The following is a 20396-nucleotide window of genomic DNA, read 5'->3' as shown; positions in this document are numbered from 1 at the left end:
TGACGTTATATTAAAAGCACCTCTTCCGTTCAGTAAAAGAGGCCGTTAAGACTATTTCTGAGGCGAAATCCGCATCCACGTATTTTTCAATATAAGCTCTTTTCGGAATATTTCCGCCTTCCATGAAATCTCAAAATACTACCGGACTCAAACAATGAATGATGACTTTACATTTTTAATCTTTACTTACCATAAACCGTCTTTCACTCGCACTCTCTACGAAACAACCCAACGTCCTTACCCAGCAGTCTCAACCCAGCATTTGGGTTGAAAAAACAACCCAGCGTTTTTTAGAGTGTATACTTATTCCATGAACGTGGATAACAGCGGTAGATGGACCGACGCTGGCACTTGTCTGTCCTCCATCCTCCAGTTGCTGACATTGTTGAGTGCCACACCTAAATGACGTCACTGTAGGCCAGCTTATGTCACTTCAGAGTTCCTACTGGTGCTTTGAATGCGACCAGGAAAATGGCCCTAGGTGAAAATGTCGTTCTCACGGGACTGCCCTGGTGGCTAGTTCTTGCAACAAAGTTCCTATAACTACCCGGTGCGAAATCCCTTATCATAACAATTTAAGTCACTGTTTCGGGACAGTCTACAGGTCTAAAACCACACTTAAGTGGGGCACACACCACAAGATAATCGGGCAGATTTTGGCCCGAATTCTGCCCTTCCAACCATCCTAGGTCCCGATTATCTTGGTGGTTCTACAGATAATCTTATCAGATTTTCTACTGTGCTGTGGGTTGGGTTAAGTATGATTGAATATGCTCAGAAGAATATCTCACTGATCTCAAATCATAAATATCCAACATGTTGAATATTTATATTATCAGAAATCCTGTTGTGTAAGGGGACAAACATGCATGCACTCTGTAGATTGTCACGCGGAACGAAACAATTCCCAATCATAAAGCTAGCTGACTGAAGACAGAAGTATTACTCACCTCTAGCTCGTGCTGTAACATTTAAAGTCCACGTTCACGACATCTTCATGACTTCATCCAAACCTATTTTGTTCTTTGGTAAAAAAAAAAAAATCCAAATACCATTATCGTCATTTCTTTTTGCCCATCATCCATTTGAGTCACGCTTTAAGAATGTAACCATGTCTTGAATATTGGGGGAGACCATTATTTATATATTTAAAATGCAGGTGTGTATTAAAACCATTTAATGCACAGATTGTGCTGCGCATACACAGAAACTTGTCAACACTATAAATTAGCTTCAAGACTGAATCGCTACATTATATCTCTCAGCAACAAGGCGGTAAAATAAGCAATATGCCCCAAGAAGCTATTGTTTACAGTGAATTTATAACAGCTAAGGGGCGTTGTTAGCTACAACCCCCTTAGCTGTTATAAATTCACTGTAAACCACGGCTTCAAGGGGCTTATTTTTTTTTATAAAATGGTTATTCCATATACGTAGTAAGGTTTCACAAAATAAAACAGAGCAAATAAAGTGTAATGATATTAATAAAAACATTATTCTTCCACCAATCATTGTAGTTCCTCAGAAACAGTTGTGGTTCCAACAAAGTGGTTGCCGAGCAACACACAAATGTAAACAAAGGTGTATGTTTGTAGAGTAATTTACAACAGCTTCGAACTTGTTCGAACTTCGAACTTGCTGTTTTGAAGTAAACAAACTTAGCTTCGTTGTTTGTAGAGAGAGACGCACAGACGCAGATCATTCATACACGCAACTTTAATCTCTCAAAAGGTCACTGGATATAGCTGTCTGTTATTTAACATTTCCATCGTGAAACAGTTGAATAATATTAAATGATTTGCAACTTGCGCCTTACCTCGCTTTCTTTCAGCGTTAATCTGATGCTTCACGCTGGAATTCCCGCTCTGCTTCTATGAACAGTAAACCCCGCCTACTTTCATTTGATTGGCCATCTCAGGCCATCTAATGGCGCTTTTCCACTGCGTGGTACGACTCGGCTCGGCACGGCTCAGTACGGCACGGCACGGTTCGGCTCGGCACGGTTTGCGTTTCCACTGCAGTTCAGTACCGCTTTAGAGTGGGCGGGATTACTCACATGTCGTTATAGTTGTGTCGCCTCTATTACCACAACTCCCCCAAAAGTTAACTGTACCGAGCCGTACCGTGCCGTACCATGCAGTGGAAAAGCGCCATAATAAGGGAATCCACATGATAAAGGCCTGGACTATTTTAAGAGTCTTTTCATGTGTCTGCATCAAAACCACCCACCCTCTGCGCTGATCTTCCCTCACTCTGTGTATATATGTGTGTTTTATGGGTATAACCTGATTCATCTCAACCTGTGCCCACCCATGTTTGTTTGCACAGCCCCCTCAAAGGACCACACAGGTGCTAAAGCTGGGCTACAGTCGTTTCGACCTTTAACACAGCCCTGAATATTCCCCTTCCAGTCATCGTTCTAAAAATCCTCCATTTACTGGACATATGAGCGTACGTGACGTCTGTAACGGAAGTCCTACGTGAATGAATTTTCTCTCAGGCACCACGGCCAGCTTTTCAATTGAATCTAAAAAATAACCCGCCGTCTTTCTTCTCCCCTTTCTTTCACAGTGCGGCAAAGCGGCGGAGAACTTCGACAAATTCTTCACCCGCACACAGCCCATGCTGACCCCTCCAGACCAACTGGTCATCGCCAACATCGACCAGAGCGAATTCGCTGGATTCTCTTACATAAACCCAGAGTTCATCCACCCATCGTCGCTTCACAGTGTGGTATGAGATGGCCCGATGAAGAAGAGGACCGCCCGTCCAGCTCAAACTAACAACCACATCCACGTTATTTATGAACTCACCAAATCTTTGTAGACAGTTGAATACCCTTTATCTGACCTGAGGAGGGCTGGAGAAGGGGGTTTGATGGCTGAAGGGAATATATCATGAGCATTTTAAGGCACCAAAGACAAATGATTCTTTTATGAGGTTCCATCTCGGTTAGGGTGCTGCTTGGGCAGGCAGTAGACAGAAAGGCAGCTCTCTAGGCTTTTTGAAACAGAGTGATAATGTCCTCACAGTAATGACAGTTCATCTAATGCATGTATGCAGATAGATGTTATGTGCAGGCCCAAAGCCACATTTTTTTTTTGAAGGTGGAGATAATGAACAATCCCTTTTTCCAGTCCTCAGATTCTTTGTGTGTGAAGCATGCTGACATGAAACAGGTTTTTGTGTCCTATTCCTTAAATCCTCTACTGCCATTTCTAATGTTCCTGAATTATATATTTGTAAATCTAAAAAAAATATATCTTGTTATAGGAGTGCCAAAATATAACTGCATCAAAAGGTTTTTTATATATATGCATATTGATTTCCTACTAGATCTCTTGGTGGTGTCCCTTATCTTGGGCTGAAACTTGAACCCTTATCGCTCCCCGAGTTTTAGCATGACAACTTCCAATCCCGTCACTGCCTGCTCGCCTGGTTCCTACATATTCAACATATACACAACTTTGCCTCTCGCTCGAAATGTATGAATTGTGATTCCTCGTTGGTAAAGCGCAGGCTTACGCACCCGCAGAATCCAGATGCAGATTTCCACAGAATTAAATAACCTGTCCTACTCATCCGCTTGCACGTTTGTTTTTATGAAATACTTCAGATAATCGAATGATACTGTTTTATTTAACATATTTTACCCTGTTTACATCCATCCCGTAGATTTTCTGTCATGATCAGCACAAAAAAAGTCTGCAGATTCTGCCTGGGCCTGATAAAGAGTAGCCAATGCAACATTTCAAACCAGACTGAGTCTCTTCTGTTAGAAACGGATATGCTCTTTGATTTAACACCTGCATAGTATGCTAAAGAAAACTACCACTGCTACAATATAAAGAACATGTAACGAGATGAAAACCCTGTCAAAACCATGTCCAGGACATATTTCACCCCAGAAATTCTTCTTTGCTTAAAGAAAAAGACATCATGTTTTAAAACCATTAAGCTTTCTTTATTTTATTTTATTTTGTGCATTGTGACATTTTCATGACTGTTAAGCACCTTTACTCTAAAAGCTCAATTAATTAATGTACCCTTACTTTAATGTGGAAAAATGTGAATGAAGATGTACTATTTAATGTACATTAAGTATTTATAAACCATGGTAGTCTTATTACTGTAATTGTTCGACATAACAAAAGTCGCCATTGTGAACAAAGAATTACAGAAAAAATAAAAACATGAATGTAATTAAAATGTGCCTAACTGTCATAAAAATTATGCCACAATGCAAAAACTCCTAATGGTTTTCATATAAATCATCCCAGTTTATGACTCCCTAATTGCCCAACATGATTTTTTGTCAAATGTTGGAGGGGGGTGGGAGGTCAGTTATGTATAACTTCTAATATAACCCTGTCTCTGGTCGTGTTTCTGTCCTTTGGTGATCAGTACTCTTCGTGTTAAACTACATGTTCTTATCAAAGGGAGCTTTCCAGTATATATCAGATATTTTTATCTTTTTAGGTCTTAGTTTACGATCATCTTGCATTTCTGCTCTGTGAGTACTTTTACGTAGAGCGCTATGTTTACTGTTGCACTAAAGATACACTATATATACTAGGATTTTTGTAAATACAGAGAAGGCGTACATTATCCTGCAGATTTTATACTAAGAACTGAATGTGCTTTTACTAACTTAGATGGTTTCTATGTTTAGACGATCCAAAAAGACTAGTTTGGCTAATTTGAGATAGCTTTGGTATCTGCAAACCTTTGTTACATGTAATTCTTGTATTTATCCGCTCTGTTTTCTATGCTGATAGTAGATAAGCTGTATGTAGACTGACTGGGCTCTGGGCTCTTACATACTCTATGTGTGTTTGTACTGCAGCTGCTGTGTGCATGTGGGGCAAATCGGCGCATGCAAAACGTGTTGCATGATTCCAGGAATCCGGAGTCCTCATGGAATGATTGTTACATATCTGTCTCACCTCAACTCTCTTCCTTTGTGTTGTTGCTTTTGTTCCTGTTTAGTTTCAGTCTGTGGATGACGATTTAGACCACTGCTGAGCAACTCTGTCTCAATGATCTGTATGACAACTGGGTAAAGATAGGGAATTCAGTTTTACCACACTTCAGACATCATTTAGTGTATTCTAGTAAAAAAAAAAAGTACTTCAGAAATGCTGTATTTACACATTAGATCGCTCGGTTTGGGCTATAGTCCTGTGCCAACCCCTCGGTGGAAATACTGTAGTTATCAGGTGCACCATTGTTGAATTTCACCACTGATTCATCATTTTGATCTGTCATTTTTCAGTAGAAATTTAATAGACCTGATGATTGAAGCCCGTGTATGGAAGGAAAAACAAGTAGATATTTCAGATGTTTATTTCTTCATTCATTCAGAAGTAAATGGAAATGGAAATAGAGCCGGTCCTCTTATGAAGTGATTCAGAAAGTTTTCAAGTGGTCGTCTTGCAGGATGCAGGTTAACACAAGTGTCTCACATTGAGAGTATTTGGGAATGTAACGTTCACGTGTTTGATTGTGGTTTTTCTGCATGTGAGGTGGCATTCCAACATTCCCTGGACATTTGAAGAATATGAACATTCCACCCAGCCATTTCTTATTAGAGATTATATCAGGAATTATAAAGATATATTTATTATTATTATGAAATTATGGATTCCAGGACAGTGTTTTAGTTTGAATAAGTTAAATCACTCATCTTTGGGTTTTTTTTTTCTTTACAAAATTTTGTCCCTCTGTTCTTTGTGAAGGATAATGTGTATAAATAAATAAACAAAAGTGATAATGTCCATGTTTTATTTCTTCAAAATGAAGAAACCAAAGTCAAAGATGGGAAGCAAAGATGGGAATCATAAAGAATTCAACTGATTCCTGTTCCTTAAGGGTTCCATTAACAATACTTTAGTACTTTTAAAGAATAAGCATTGAAAAAATGAAGCACATGGCCAAGTGATAAGATGAGGGTGAATTAAAACATTTAAAACAATTATTACAAAAGGTCATTTAACAGACTTGACTTTTTAAAAATGTCTTTGTAAAAGTGGCATGCATGCATTTCAATAATTGGTGATAAAGCGGCAATACCAAACAAAACTGATAACATAAACTGGTTTAATTCATTAATCTTTACAAAACATTACCAACAAAATGCATGATGTGTATATTTAATATTTTAATGTGTATATTTTTTTAATAAATACACTCTAAAAAAAATCTGTAAAAATAGTGAACAATATACTGTATAATTTAAAGGAATTTTTCCATATTTATTTTTTACAGGTGTTTTACCAGTATTTTGAATTTTACACTTCATTGTGTTTTAGAGTTAACAGAAATGTCGGCAAAATTAATGGATAATGACGTGTAATGAGCTGCCAGTACTTTTTCTGTTATTTTATTTATTTATTTATTTTTTACAGTGTAATGATATTATTTTGAACATATACACTAAAAAAAAATTATTCATTGAATTTACAAAAATATTTTAAGGTAAGTGGTTGCAATCAATTTACTGTTTCTATAGAAACAGTAGGGGATGTACAGAACAGAGCCGACCAAATAGAACAACACAACCTAAACAAATGAAGGAAAAGAATAATAAAAAGAAAACAACAGTTAACACATTTAAACAGTTATCTTTGTAGGAGACCATCAGTAAAAGTTTGATCGCTTTCTGGTTAGAAGTTTATTTAATAATACATTAAAATATTGTTTTCAAGAATAATGTCATTTTAGAGATATTAAAAAAATAATCTCGGGTAAGTGTATTTTTCCTTACCTCTCAGGCAGAGTCAGGTAGGTGGTAGTGTGTTTCCAATACATTCTTGTTCTCTCTCAACAATGCTCTGACATCAAACGCAGACGGCAACGCAATCAGGTGAACAGTTAATGGTTAATTCAATGACTTTATGAGAAGGATTACAATGAAATCTCAGAAGAGGCAGAATGAAATTTCAAACATATTTCATGTAAACTTAATTTACAATCACTCTCTGGGCCCAGAGTTATCTATTATGTTAGTTTCCTCATGGGGGAAGCCAAAGTCCTGAACGCGGGTGGGTACATGCAGGTGAACCGCTAATATTTGATGTAATGGGTGGAATAATATTTATGTGTCACGCTGCCACTGATTGACCGCTATAATGATTATATTAAAGTGAGCGCTCTTTGCTTGCTTTCTGTATTTAAACTATTCACAATTTGAATAAGAGTTTTAATAAATGAGTTTTGCCTTCCTCATGTAGGAGATGAGGTAAGTTCGAGGTAGGTAAGAACTGCTACACTACCATCTTCAATAAATTCTTCCCACAAAAATGTTGGTCATGCCTACTTAATGTTTTGTATTTGAGAAATCTAGTACACTGGCAAGCCACCCAAATGACTGCTCAGCAAAATACAGTAAAATTGATGATACACGGGGCAACTTTGTAGGTTAGAAGGGGTAGAATGCACTGGCCTGTCTAGACAGATATTGTCTTGACAAGAAGTGAAAGTGGATCATAAAGTGTCAGTTGCTGTTTTCACATCCAGAGATGAGAAATTGGGTGGGTGAGGGAAGAGAGGATGACACTACAGAGGATAGATGGAAGGGTGAAAGGGAGCATAGGTTTCACCTAAAAGTAACTGGTAGAGTAATCAGTGGCACACAGGTAGTAATATGTAAATTATCAGAGATGTCTAGAGGTTTTCCCAAAATGTTGTCTGTGATACAATTGCGTGTGTGAGTGAGTGGAAGTCTGCAGTGTAAGGCTTCTCCAGGTGGATGTTGAAGTCACCAAAGACTACAAGTGGACTGCCATCCCCAGAGAATGAGGACAGCAGCCCACCCAGCTCCTAAAGGTACCCAGTTGACCAAGAAGGCAATAAATATGGAGAGGGAAGTTGTTAGAGAGAAAAGAAGCGGTTGTTAAGTCTTCTAAACGTATCCAGGCCTCAGTCAAGCACAAGATACTAAAAGTAGACTGAGAAGCAATGGCCGGAATGAAGTATGTTTGTTGACAGCTGACTGAATATTCCAGAGACCCATAGAAAATGAGAGAGGTGCAGTAGAAGAGGTGTGCATAGAATGCAGGTTAGCAAGATTGCATTGCCATCTGCATTTGATGTTAGAGCGCTGTTGAGAGAGAACAAGAATGTATTGGAAACACACTACCGACTCTGCCTGAGAGGTAAGGAAAAATACACTTACTTGAGATTATTTTTTTTATATATCTCTGAAAAATATGATTGTATTCTTGAAACAAGCTTTCAATGTATTATTGAATAAAATAGCTAATTTTCAAAGAAAGAAAAAAATTAATAGGCATAATATGAAATATTGTAAATGCTGTGATTCTGTGATACCCAGATACAGTGATTTTCTTCTCACATTGCTGATTTCACCATTAACTGTTCACCTGAACAGTTTATGTTGTGGTATGTGGTATCATTGTAATCCTTGACCATTGAAGCATAGGGGTAGACATTACCTTTTCTGTGTTATCATGTTTGGTTCAGGAGATAGATATGACACAAAACACATAATTTGGTTATGGCAGAAAGTAATGGTTGCCATGGCCACCACAAAGTGTTTTTGCAATGGCTCAATTTCTGAAAATGTTCAGTGCCCCAACCTGTACAGTTGTGCCAAGTTTCAAAGTGAACATATCACCTAAGAGCGGTCACCTAACTGGCTTTGGGCGTCCTGAGTTCGAGTCCCGGCTCGTTGACCTTTCTCAACGCCCCCCCTCTCTCCCACTTTGCTTCCTGTCATCACACTGTCCTATTGTAATAAATGCTAAAATGGCAAAAATAAATCTTTAAAAAAAAGAAGAAGAAGAGTGGGTCTTTTTTAAGAAAGTGACTGCCATTCAGGCCAATTAAGTTAATAGATAGCCTATTTGCAGCACATTGCTCTATATGTTTTTTTAAAGACTGAATGCCTGCCAAGTGAATAGCCAGTCAGTGATAAGTTTCTGCATTTTTACAAACTGCTTTACCGTTTTGAAAACGGACAAAACTGAAAGTACAGTATTGTACTAACTTTTCAACACTAGATGCCCTGTATATTTTTTATTCTCCAGAAAGACCCAGCTCATAAGAGTCATCTGTCGTGAATCGGACTACATTGATGGCACAGTAGCCTATATTTTTGATACAGTAAAATGATAGTCTACCATTTATTCCATTAACAGGCAGAGAAACACCCTGATCAGGTGGCCAGTAGCCTACATCACTAACTTTTAAGACTAATCTAAACCTTTTATGCAACCGGCCCCAGGACTCATGCAAACGTCTGAGAGCAAAAATAATTACATAATTAAAATAAATAAATAAATAAAGTGTTTGCTTTTAAGTACAAAAATACAACCGATGGCAACAAAGTTCCTCAGTTGAACATTTTCGGAGTGTTTTTGTGCTTTTGAGTGATGACTCGACGACGAATCACTGAACGGTGAATCATTTAATTTCAACGAATTGTTTGAACGAACAGATTTGTTAACCTGCACCAGCGACGCACGTACTCTCACAACACACACACACACACACACACACATACACACACGCACGTACAAAACGCTCGCGGGCTCTTGTTCATTCTCGTGGTCAGACTGGACTGCTGCGAGGAGCTGCTTCACTCCACAGCTGGATTTACTCTCATCAACAACATCCTTCGGGTAATTTACCATCATTTCAATGCAGATGAAGAAATATACATTTGATGTCATAATTTTTTGCATGTCAACACAGATGAATGCGTCTTAAAATGCATGATTTTATATACTTAGTGGAATTTACACATTGTATATAATATTAAAACGTGTTTAAAATTTGTGCTTTAAATATGGTTATTTGGTTGATATAGTGTACATGTATTAAAAGTATTAAAATGTGTTTTAAATTGCTTAATTGGCTGCATATGTTTATAACGAGAACGCAGCTGTGCGCGGAACATAACGTCCAGAACTCAAGTCATTTTGCTGCAACATGTGCAGAGAGACACGTTTTGTTTACAGTGATGAAACCAGTAAAAGCGGGGAAAATTTAAATAGATTTTAAAGATAAAAGCTGTGTCTCAAAACCTAGTGAGCTGACTAACTAGGCTGATGATCGCAGTGTGATGCTGCTGATTTGGAATTCTCCTGCTGCCAAAAATGCACAATGGTTACCATAGTTTCAGCTAAATTATCATGGTTACTACAGTTATTGTCATTTGCAATAAATAGTAATAGTTGATGCTACCCATCACTATAAAAATAAACAAAAACAAGATTTCTCTGATATCTTTGAAGTTTCCTTATACTGTACTGTACTCTACACTACTAATTTTACTGCATAGCAATAATACAGCACAATAATTTATTAACAATAATGGTAAATTGGCTCTTTTTTAACCCTAAACAGTCTGCAGTGGTATTGGTAATAAACAAACAAACATAACAAAATGAAGCCAAACATTTCTAAGTTTTGAGACAAACCACTGTCCAAGTCAAGTCATATTTATTTCTATACAATACAGACTGTTTCAAAGTAGCTGTATAGAAATAAACAGGAAAATAACAGTTCTATTGTTGCAACGCCAGTTATGAGTCTAATTTAATTTTAGCCCGTAAAGCAGCTCTACAGAAGTCATTATTCAGCTAAATAATTCAAAGTTTATTTTAGTAACAAGTGTCGATATTGCTAAGTTCAACTGTGAAACACTCTCAATTCAGCTATAAAGCAGCTCTACAGAAAACAAGCGTTGTTATTCAGCTCAGAACGTGAGGGACACAGTTGTCATTCTTTATAAACGTTTAAGTGAAGAGTTTTACATGTGCCATATAAGACAGTAAACCCAAATGTGTATTAGTTTATATTATTCCTCATTGTTGTAGAACTGTTTTTTGGCTAAACTGGATGAACATGCACATAATCTCTGCACAGTAAATGTCCCAGATCTGTCATTAAATGTAAAGAAGCTCACAAATGTGTCCCTCTTTAAACAGGTGCATCATCATCATCGCAGCAGCAATGGACGCTCTCACATTCTGAGTTACAGGTATACTGCACTTCATATGGGAGATTCATATATGACATGTCAGTTTTGCAATGCCACACAGCAAGCAGCGTGATTCGGTTTCATATTGCATTGTGCATCAGTGTCTCACACATATATCACATGTTCAGCGGCTCCAGCTGTGCTCAGATGACACATGTACAGATGTGAAAATGCATGAGTGTGCATGTGTGTTTTTGTCCAGAAACAACTGAACGATTTTCTCTCTCCTTGTGTGGATTTTCACTGAATGTGCTGCTTGTCAATCTCACATTGTGAGCTGTGTTGCTGGCTTTCCAGCTGCATCTGTGTGCTTCCGCTAACACTTGTTTCCGTAAGGATGTTGATTCTCATCTCGTTTTCATGATTCATTATGTGTCAGATTTGCTGGAGATGGAAGTTGATGCCCGCCTGATTTACAGTCAGCAAGCAGCTCTTTGTGAATTGACAGCACTGCATCTGCGTTTCCCTCAGATTATCTGTGTGTGGTGAGCGCCCCCTGCTGAAGGCAATTCTGGCATGAGCGCGTGCGGGAGGAAGGCTCTGACCCTGCTCAGCAGTGTGTTTGCAGTATGCAGTCTGGGGCTGCTGGGTATCGCCGTCAGCACTGACTACTGGCTCTATCTGGAGGAGGGCGTCATCCTGCCTCTGAACCAGAGCGCTGACATACGCATGTCCATCCACTCTGGCCTCTGGAGAGTCTGTTTTCTGGCAGGTAATTACACATGGCTGTTTCTATTTTACCTCGTTACATTTACAGTTATTCATTTAGCAGAATCTGTGACTTGCCTGGATTACTGCATATATGCATAACATTACAGCTTGAAAAGTTTTTTTTTTTTTTAAGTAATACACATCTCTATGGAAGCTTGTTCCGTTACTGAATAAAAATAAAAAGGTAATCGCAACTTTTTATCTCACAATTTTGACTCTTTCCCCCAAATTCTCTTATATAAACTCACAATTCTGCCTTTTTCACCCCAGAATTCTGATAAAAACTCAAAAGTCTGACTTTGTTCCTTGAATTCTGTATATAAACTTGCATTTCTGACATTTTTCCCCATAATTCTGATTAAAAACTCACATTTCTGGCTTTTTCCCTGAATTCTTTGATATAAACTCACAATTCTGACTTTTTTCCTTGAATACTGTAATATAAACTCACATTTCTGGCTTTTTCCCTTGAATTCTGTCATATAAACTCACAATCCTGACTTTTCCCCCCAAAATTCTGATATAAACTCACAATTTTGACTTTTCCCCCAGAATTCTGTGATATAAACTCACAATTCTGGCTTTTTTCCTTGAATACTGTAATATAAACTTGCAATTCTGACATTTTGTCCCTGAATACTGTAATAAAAACTCACAATTCTGACTTTTCCCCTTGCATTCTGTGATTTAAACTCACAATTCTGACTTTTTTCCTTGAATACTGTAATATAAACTTGCAATTCTGACATTTTGTCCCTGAATACTGTAATAAAAACTCACAATTCTGACGTTTCCCCTTGCATTCTGTGATTTAAACTCACAATTCTGACTTTTTCCCTTGAATTCTGTCATATAAATTCACAATTTTGACTTTTTCCCCAGAATTCTGTGATATAAACTCACAATTCTGATTTTTTTAATAAAACTTGACAATTCTGACTTTTCCCCTTGCATTCTGTGATTTAAACTCACAATTCTGACTTTTTTCCTTGAATACTGTAATATAAACTCACATTTCTGGCTTTTTCCCTTGAATTCTGTCATATAAACTCACAATCCTGACTTTTCCCCCCAAAATTCTGATATAAACTCACAATTTTGACTTTTCCCCCAGAATTCTGTGATATAAACTCACAATTCTGGCTTTTTTCCTTGAATACTGTAATATAAACTTGCAATTCTGACATTTTGTCCCTGAATACTGTAATAAAAACTCACAATTCTGACTTTTCCCCTTGCATTCTGTGATTTAAACTCACAATTCTGGCTTTTTTCCTTGAATACTGTAATATAAACTTGCAATTCTGACATTTTGTCCCTGAATACTGTAATAAAAACTCACAATTCTGACTTTTCCCCTTGCATTCTGTGATTTAAACTCACAATTCTGGCTTTTTTCCTTGAATACTGTAATATAAACTTGCAATTCTGACATTTTGTCCCTGAATACTGTAATAAAAACTCACAATTCTGACTTTTCCCCTTGCATTCTGTGATTTAAACTCACAATTCTGGCTTTTTTCCTTGAATACTGTAATATAAACTTGCAATTCTGACATTTTGTCCCTGAATACTGTAATAAAAACTCACAATTCTGACTTTTCCCCTTGCATTCTGTGATTTAAACTCACAATTCTGGCTTTTTTCCTTGAATACTGTAATATAAACTTGCAATTCTGACATTTTGTCCCTGAATACTGTAATAAAAACTCACAATTCTGACTTTTCCCCTTGCATTCTGTGATTTAAACTCACAATTCTGGCTTTTTCCCTTGAATTCTGTCATATAAATTCACAATTTTGACTTTTTCCCCAGAATTCTGTGATATAAACTCACAATTCTGATTTTTTTCCCTTGAATACTGTAATATAAACTTGAAGTTCTGACATTTTCCCCCAGAATTCTGTGATATAAACTCACAATTCTGATTTTTTTCCCTTGAATACTGTAATATAAACTTGCAATTCGGACATTTTGTCCCTGAATTCTGTGATAAAAACTCACAGTTCTGACTTTTCCCCCTGAATTCTGTGATATAAACTCACAATCCTTTTTTCCCCCTAAATTCTGTCATAAACTCACAATTCTGACTTTTCCCCCTAAATTCTTGACTTTTTCCCCAGAATTCTGTGATATAAACTCACAAATTCTGACTTTTTTCCTTGAATACTGTAATATAAACTTGCAATTCGGACATTTTGTCCCTGAATTCTGTGATAAAAACTCACAGTTCTGACTTTTCCCCCTGAATTCTGTGATATAAACTCACAATCCTTTTTTCCCCCTAAATTCTGTCATAAACTCACAATTCTGACTTTTCCCCCTAAATTCTGATATAAACTCACAATCCTTTTTTCCCCTGAATTCTGTCATAAACTCACAATTCTGACTTTTTTTCTCAGAAAAGTGAGATATACAGTAAACTTTATAAAGTCAGAATTGTGTGATATAAAGTCACATATGCGTGTTATAAAGTATATAGTGTTATAAATATAAACTCGCAATTGTAAGAAAATAGTCTTTTTTTCCTTAGAATTGGACTTTATAACTCAGAACTGCGAGTAAAAAATCTGTATTGCGTGTTTCCATACATCTCACTTACTTCCACAAAGAATATTCAATGTACTGATTTTATTTATGTATTTATTTATTTAAAAAGATTAGAAGAAAAATATTAGTATTAAAAATACCAAATCAGGGGGTCAAATTAAATAATGTACATTCTGTTTTTTAAACTATGATTTACATGTATAAGCCTGGTGTATAGAACAGGTTTGCTTGTTTATTTATTCATTTAAATTAATTCATTAATTAAGTATTTTTCTTGAGAGTCTAGATGTTCCCATTCACTGCAGATGTTTGTTTTTTGGTTGCGGTTCCCTGGTGTTCACGCCTTGTCCCGACACCATCCGCTGTGAATGTTTCCTCTCTGATGGTGTGAATTGAGATCACCGTGTGAATAAAACTCCCAACTCCCAGTGCTGATATTTAAGAAATTAAACTACATCACAATAATACAAAGCGAGATATTCCAGTGAATGTTAACCAACACCCAGACAGTGATTTTGCTGATGAAAAGATCACTTTATCCTCCTGAGTTGGAAAAAAACATTTTTCATTTTTTAAAAAGCCTATCTTTTTAAGAGTTTTACTTCTTATTTTGTACAGTGTTTGATAAGTTCTTACTGTGAGTATTGCAAATTGTTCTTCTGCAAATAGCCAGTCATTTCAGTTCGTTCCAATACACTTCACACATTCATTTATTGGTTTACGCCATTATTTTTAGCTGGTCAGGCATTCGGGGCTAATTACAAAGGTTTCAGTTCTATTGTGCCCTCCCTTGACATCTCCATGGCAATTTTCTGGACGTGTTTAATGATGGAATGTGTTCTGCTGTATTGAGGAGGTCTATCCACTCGAGGCAGGATGTTTCGTTATCGTTTAGATGACATGTTGAGCTCACACTCCTCTGAATTGTCAAACAACAGCCTGCTGTGGCACAAACACACACATTAGTCTCAGTGAAAGAATGCGCTCTGTGTGTGTGTGAAGATGTGGGCGAGCGATTGGACTGAGTTTGGTCCAAACCCACGCTGTTTACAGCAGGTTAAATTGAGCATGACTGTGAACAGATGTGAGCAGTCGTTTGAGCTCTACAGGGACGGGCTGCTGGGATCAAAAACTTTCAGAAGTCTCACATTATTTCTGTACTTTGATGTGAGAAGGTTGCACTGCTGCGGCTGTTATAGTGTTGAATGTGTAAATGTGATATGAGACTGACTGAGATATCATGATCCTGTAGGTCACACCACATGAGGAAAGTGTCAGTGACTCCGATCTTGGACTCACAGATGACAGCCCTTAAAGTGATAGTTCACCAAAAAATGTGTGTTGGACAAAAAAAGAACACTGAGACATTTCTCTAAATATCTATTTGTGTGTGTGTGTGTTCCACAGAAGAAAGAAAGCCATAGGTTTGAAAAACATGATAAATAATGACATAATTTAAATTTAAATTTTGGGTGAACTTTCCCGTTAAAAGTGTTACAAGAATTCAAATAAAACGTATAATAACCTATTTTAAAAATGTCATTAGAAATAATCTAATATCATTAGAATTAGGGATGCACGATATTATCGGACCAATATCGGAATCGGGCAATAATGGCTTGAAATGTAAATATCGGCATCTGCCGATATGAAGAAAAAAAAAATGCCGATAAGAGGAATACATTAACTCACATATGCTCCGGGTGTGCTAGCGATTAGATCATGTCAGCAGTGTGGCTCATTCTTCAAAGTTTTGCCTGAATGATGATTAGATTAACTGTTTTGGATCACTGCATTTAATCTGAGAATGCACATACAGAATGAACACATACGCGATCTGTGTGTGATAGAGTAAACAGAAATAGCACGTGCAGCGGTAGCCCGTCCCCGGGTCCTAATGCCCGCTCAGTAAGGAGTTTTGATTCCGTAGAGGGCGCTGTTGGCCTACTTCTAATAAAATGAAAGCAAAATACACAAATAATATTTAGACTGTGTTTCTGATTAAATAAAGCAGTAATTGATGCCATAAAATCATGAGGATGTTTTGATTTAAAGTTCAGAAGCTATAGCTTACATGAACAAAAAACAAAAACAAACACAAAGTAACTTAAATTAAATAATTGTACATATACTGATTTATTGGTATATGTACATATACTGATTTATTAATTAATGTGTAATATGTTATTTTTTAAACAAATTATGAGCTCTAAAAGATTTTCAGAATTTTTACAACTCTTGCTTTAGACCATTTACAAATGTTATATCTTAAAATTAAATGTTAAGGTTACCACTGCATGTTTCTGAAAAAAAAAAAATAGCAGTGATTGAATATAGTTTATTTATAGTTCTTTTAAAATCTTCAATGTACTGTCATTATAAAAGAACTTCATTGTTGTTTATTAATTCTAACAAATAAGTTCTTGTTAAAAGCTAACCAAAAAAAAAAATAAAAAATGCTTATAATTTCTGCACAGGAGAGACTTGGAGTTGTTTCCAAACAAAAGGAAATATATCGGTATCAGCTATCGGCCAAAATGAGTTGAAAAATATCGGATATCGGCAAAACTCCAATATCGTGCATCCCTAATTAGAATATCATTAGAATGATCTATTATCAATAGAATAGAACTTTAAATGAGAAAAACTCTGAAATCATGTTATTAATTGTGATTATTGTTATATGATCGGTGTGAACAAAGCCCTATCTGTACTATGAAATGAAACACAAACGCAACCTTGTTTTGTGTCCTAAACTATGAAAGCACAACCTTAGAGTAATAATAACGTCCTCTGTGATCTCTCTATCTCAGGTGAAGAGAGAGGGCGTTGCTTCACCATCGAGTATGTGATGCCCATGAGCGTTCAGCTGACCAGTGAGTCTACTGTCAGTGTCCTGAGTAAGTGATTATACTGTGCCTTCATGCCAAACACATTAGTCAAATCACTGAACACTCCTAAAAACCTATAGCAATGATTCTCAACTGGTTTTACTTCAAGACACAGAGTTGACTGGATTTTTTTTTGTTTGTTTCTAAATGACTAAATTCAGTGATTTCTTTCTCTTGAGAGTCAATGGGCCTGTTTACATCTGGTCACTTAAGTGTGTTTTTTAAACCGAAAGTAAGTTGCAGATGCTCAACACACAGTCATCTTCATTAAAAGGTAGTGAGACTTGAGATTAGTAGTGAGATTATTTTACCACTGCTCTCTTTCCTATTGCGGTTTTTGATGTTGAATATAATACAGTGCATATCTGTTGCATATCTAAATTCGCCTATAGCATGGGAATTGAAGATTGCATTTATAGCCATTTTGTGGAAAGACATTTATGTGGCCAAGTGTAAATGGAAACATTTTAACAAATCTGATAGCTATCCGATCAGTAAAAACACATGAAGGCCCAATATTTCATTGCACAAACCCTGCAATTGCCACAAACCATGTTTTTAATAGCAATAGATGCTGTTTACACTAAGTGTGAACAGCAAACAAAAAAAAAAGTATTGTAAAAAATAGTATTTAGATGGTATTTGCTAAGTGTAAATAGTGCAGTAAAGCTGCCTGTGGTAAAGGTGTTGTGCTTTTTTTTGTTTTTTTTTGGCCAAAGCAGACAATGGTTGCCGACAAGGTAAACTATTTGGAAAATTCTGTCATCATTAACATCATTAACCCTCAAGTTGTTCCAAACTTGTATGAGTTTCTTTCTTCTGCTGAACACAAAATACAATATTTTGAACAATATGGGTAACCAGCCAGTCGCTGTTACCCATTGACGTTCGTATGGAAGAAAATACAATGGAAGTCAATGGAGACCGGACACTGTTTGGTTATAAAATATCTTATTTTGTGTTCAGCAGAAGAAAGAAATTCATACAGGTTTGGAACAACTTGAGGGTGAGTAAATGATGATGAATTTGAATTTTTGGGGGTTAATTTATACCTTTAATCTAAATAGACAGTCATTTCTTTAACCTTACATAATTTGCTCATGGTTTTTGAGGATGAGTGCGTCATAAAACCAGTCCATGAAGACATTCTAACTATCCTAACCACTCTGCACAATTATTATGGTTAATTGTGTTATTTGCAGTTAGCATTGCTTTTCCACCGCTGTCAGAACAGAACAACCCACATAATTTAAAATCCATATAATATCCAGTTGCATAAACTGCTTATACAATCCAAACTGTATAGCTAATGCAGGATGGGTGGTTATTAGCTGTCAGTTCTGAAAGGTGAGTTTATTTCGGTGTGCCGTCTTGTCAGTGTGCTGGTAATTACCCTGCTGAGAGTCTGAGCTGATGGACAGCTGAGAGATCCTTCACTGAGCTGCTATATAGGCAGCATCATCACTGTCAGCAGCTTCATTAACAGTCACTCACATGCTTCACAGAAATAGCGCTCCTCTCGTGACTCAACTGGCATTCACAGCTGATTCCAGAAGCTAGCATGTTAAGCTATTGTGCAAAAGCATTTGAATTCAATGAAACCACAATTTTTTGGCTGCACGCAAAAATGAACAGCACGACCAATATAGACCGACTGATGAACGAATTACTTTTAAGATTAATATCTATAACAGTAACTAAAGTTATTAAATGATATATATGCACACACACCAGCAGATGAAAATGTTCTTTATTCTAAGAATATGCTTCAGTTTCGTGTGAACATAATCGCAGTGTGCACTAAAAGGAAAGATTTTAATTGGTCGCCAGTGTTTTTATCAGTCATTGGCTGAAAGAAATCATTCTGAAAGGGATTCCAATGATATCTTTCCTGTTGTCTTAGAGCTGGAACAGTTTTGACAACTTTATGGTTATAATCACTATAAAAGAGTGATTCATTTACTTCAGTTTAAATAAAGTGAGGAAATCCATTGCCTTAAAAAAAAAGGAAATAAACTCCATGCCTAAAAAAGTAAGGTATGTTTACCTGAAGTTACACTGACACAACAAAGACAGTAAAAATGTTTAGTAATATTCAGTTTTACTATCAAAATTATTTTGATTGTTACCATTGTTGTGTTTTGTGTTCAAAATGTTGATGTCTGTGACATTATTAAAGGCACTTGATACTGTCACAGTTAAAGGGGGAGTAAATCAACCGCATTATTAGTCTTATTTATCACAATAGAATGACGTTTATAATAAATGTGTTATAGTGCGATTTTATTAATCATAACTTTACATTGCCACATCAAATTAGTCAGTGTTCTACCTTTAAAGTATTATTTTTTGATACCGTTGCACTGATAGGAAGAGAATTGCATTGTGACTACATGTAAATTAATGTAGTCAACTTATGTAATGTTGTCACAAAAGGTTTAGTTGACAATTTAACAACATTCAAAATGACTTTAGAAAATAAGTGAATGCAACTAAAGAGAAATATAACTGCGGAAGTGGGGGACATTTCTATTAAAGTGCCCCTATTATGCAATTTTTACGGTTCCTAATATTGTTTTGGGAGTCTCCTACAATAGGATTACATGCATGCAAGGACACAAAACGCTTTCGTTTTCTCAAAATATGCATTTAATATCACCTCATTTTCCAGGGATTCTCAAACGATTCGTTCGAAGCAGTTCAAAGATTCAGTCTCTCTAAACCCCTCCTTTCCGTGAGCCGGCTCTGCTCTGATTGGTCAGATGGCCTAGTCTGTTGTGATTGGTCTACGGCGTACAGATCGTTTCGGAAACGATACGCCTATTTCAATAGTTCTGTATTTTGAACGCTCTATAGTAAATCTAAACATCTATTATTTATCATACTTACAGGTTGTGATTCAGTGGAGCAGCTGGTCCAAATAAACAGGATACTGATCCATATTTCAACAGCAAGCGTTTTGTGAATCCCGTGTTGAACTCCCCGAGATTAGAGAAGCAGTCGTCAGTAGAATGACGTGTTTGTGGGCGGGGTCAAGTTGTTCGCGGCCGGCCAACGGAGAACATAGGCGTGCATTATGCAAATGTTACCCATTCGAAGTGGGATTCGAATTACTAGCGACTCGTTTCAGCTGTTCAGAGTCGATTCTTTATTTTGGGAGACGATAACTTTATTTATCGTGCACTTTCAGCTTTACAACTTTGCAGATCGTTTACATTCACATACAGCTACATTA

At 36.7% G+C, this 20396-nt stretch overlaps 2 protein-coding genes across 4 annotated transcripts in view; both read left to right on the top strand.

Annotated features, from left to right (window-relative positions):
• The window catches only part of prkcab (protein kinase C, alpha, b), a 174963-nt gene extending 169198 nt beyond the window's left edge, over positions 1 to 5765 (top strand). For both annotated transcript variants that reach the window (XM_016499891.1, XM_016499890.1), the window contains one exon: positions 2572 to 5765. In XM_016499891.1, the coding sequence (XP_016355377.1) occupies positions 2572 to 2739 (168 nt within the window). In that variant the 3' untranslated portion in view covers positions 2740 to 5765. The remainder of the gene's footprint in view (positions 1 to 2571) is intronic.
• A 3794-nt stretch (positions 5766 to 9559) lies between these two features.
• Positions 9560 to 20396, top strand: part of cacng5b (calcium channel, voltage-dependent, gamma subunit 5b) — a 15552-nt gene continuing 4715 nt past the window's right edge. Inside the window, exons 1-4 of one of the 2 annotated variants that reach the window (XM_016499876.1) lie at positions 9560 to 9644; positions 10956 to 11008; positions 11480 to 11720; positions 17084 to 17170. In XM_016499876.1, coding sequence (XP_016355362.1) covers positions 11525 to 11720; positions 17084 to 17170 — 283 coding nt within the window. In that variant the 5' untranslated portion in view covers positions 9560 to 9644; positions 10956 to 11008; positions 11480 to 11524. Of the gene's footprint in view, positions 9645 to 10955; positions 11009 to 11445; positions 11721 to 17083; positions 17171 to 20396 lie in introns of those variants that run through there. The other variant, XM_016499877.1, reaches the window with a different exon arrangement.

The sequence above is a fragment of the Sinocyclocheilus anshuiensis genome, unplaced genomic scaffold (genome assembly GCF_001515605.1).
Source record: "Sinocyclocheilus anshuiensis isolate Anshui unplaced genomic scaffold, SAMN03320099.WGS_v1.1 scaffold178, whole genome shotgun sequence".
In the NCBI taxonomy this organism is placed as follows: Eukaryota; Metazoa; Chordata; class Actinopteri; order Cypriniformes; family Cyprinidae; genus Sinocyclocheilus; species Sinocyclocheilus anshuiensis.
This window is presented reverse-complemented; position numbering and strand designations above follow the sequence as displayed.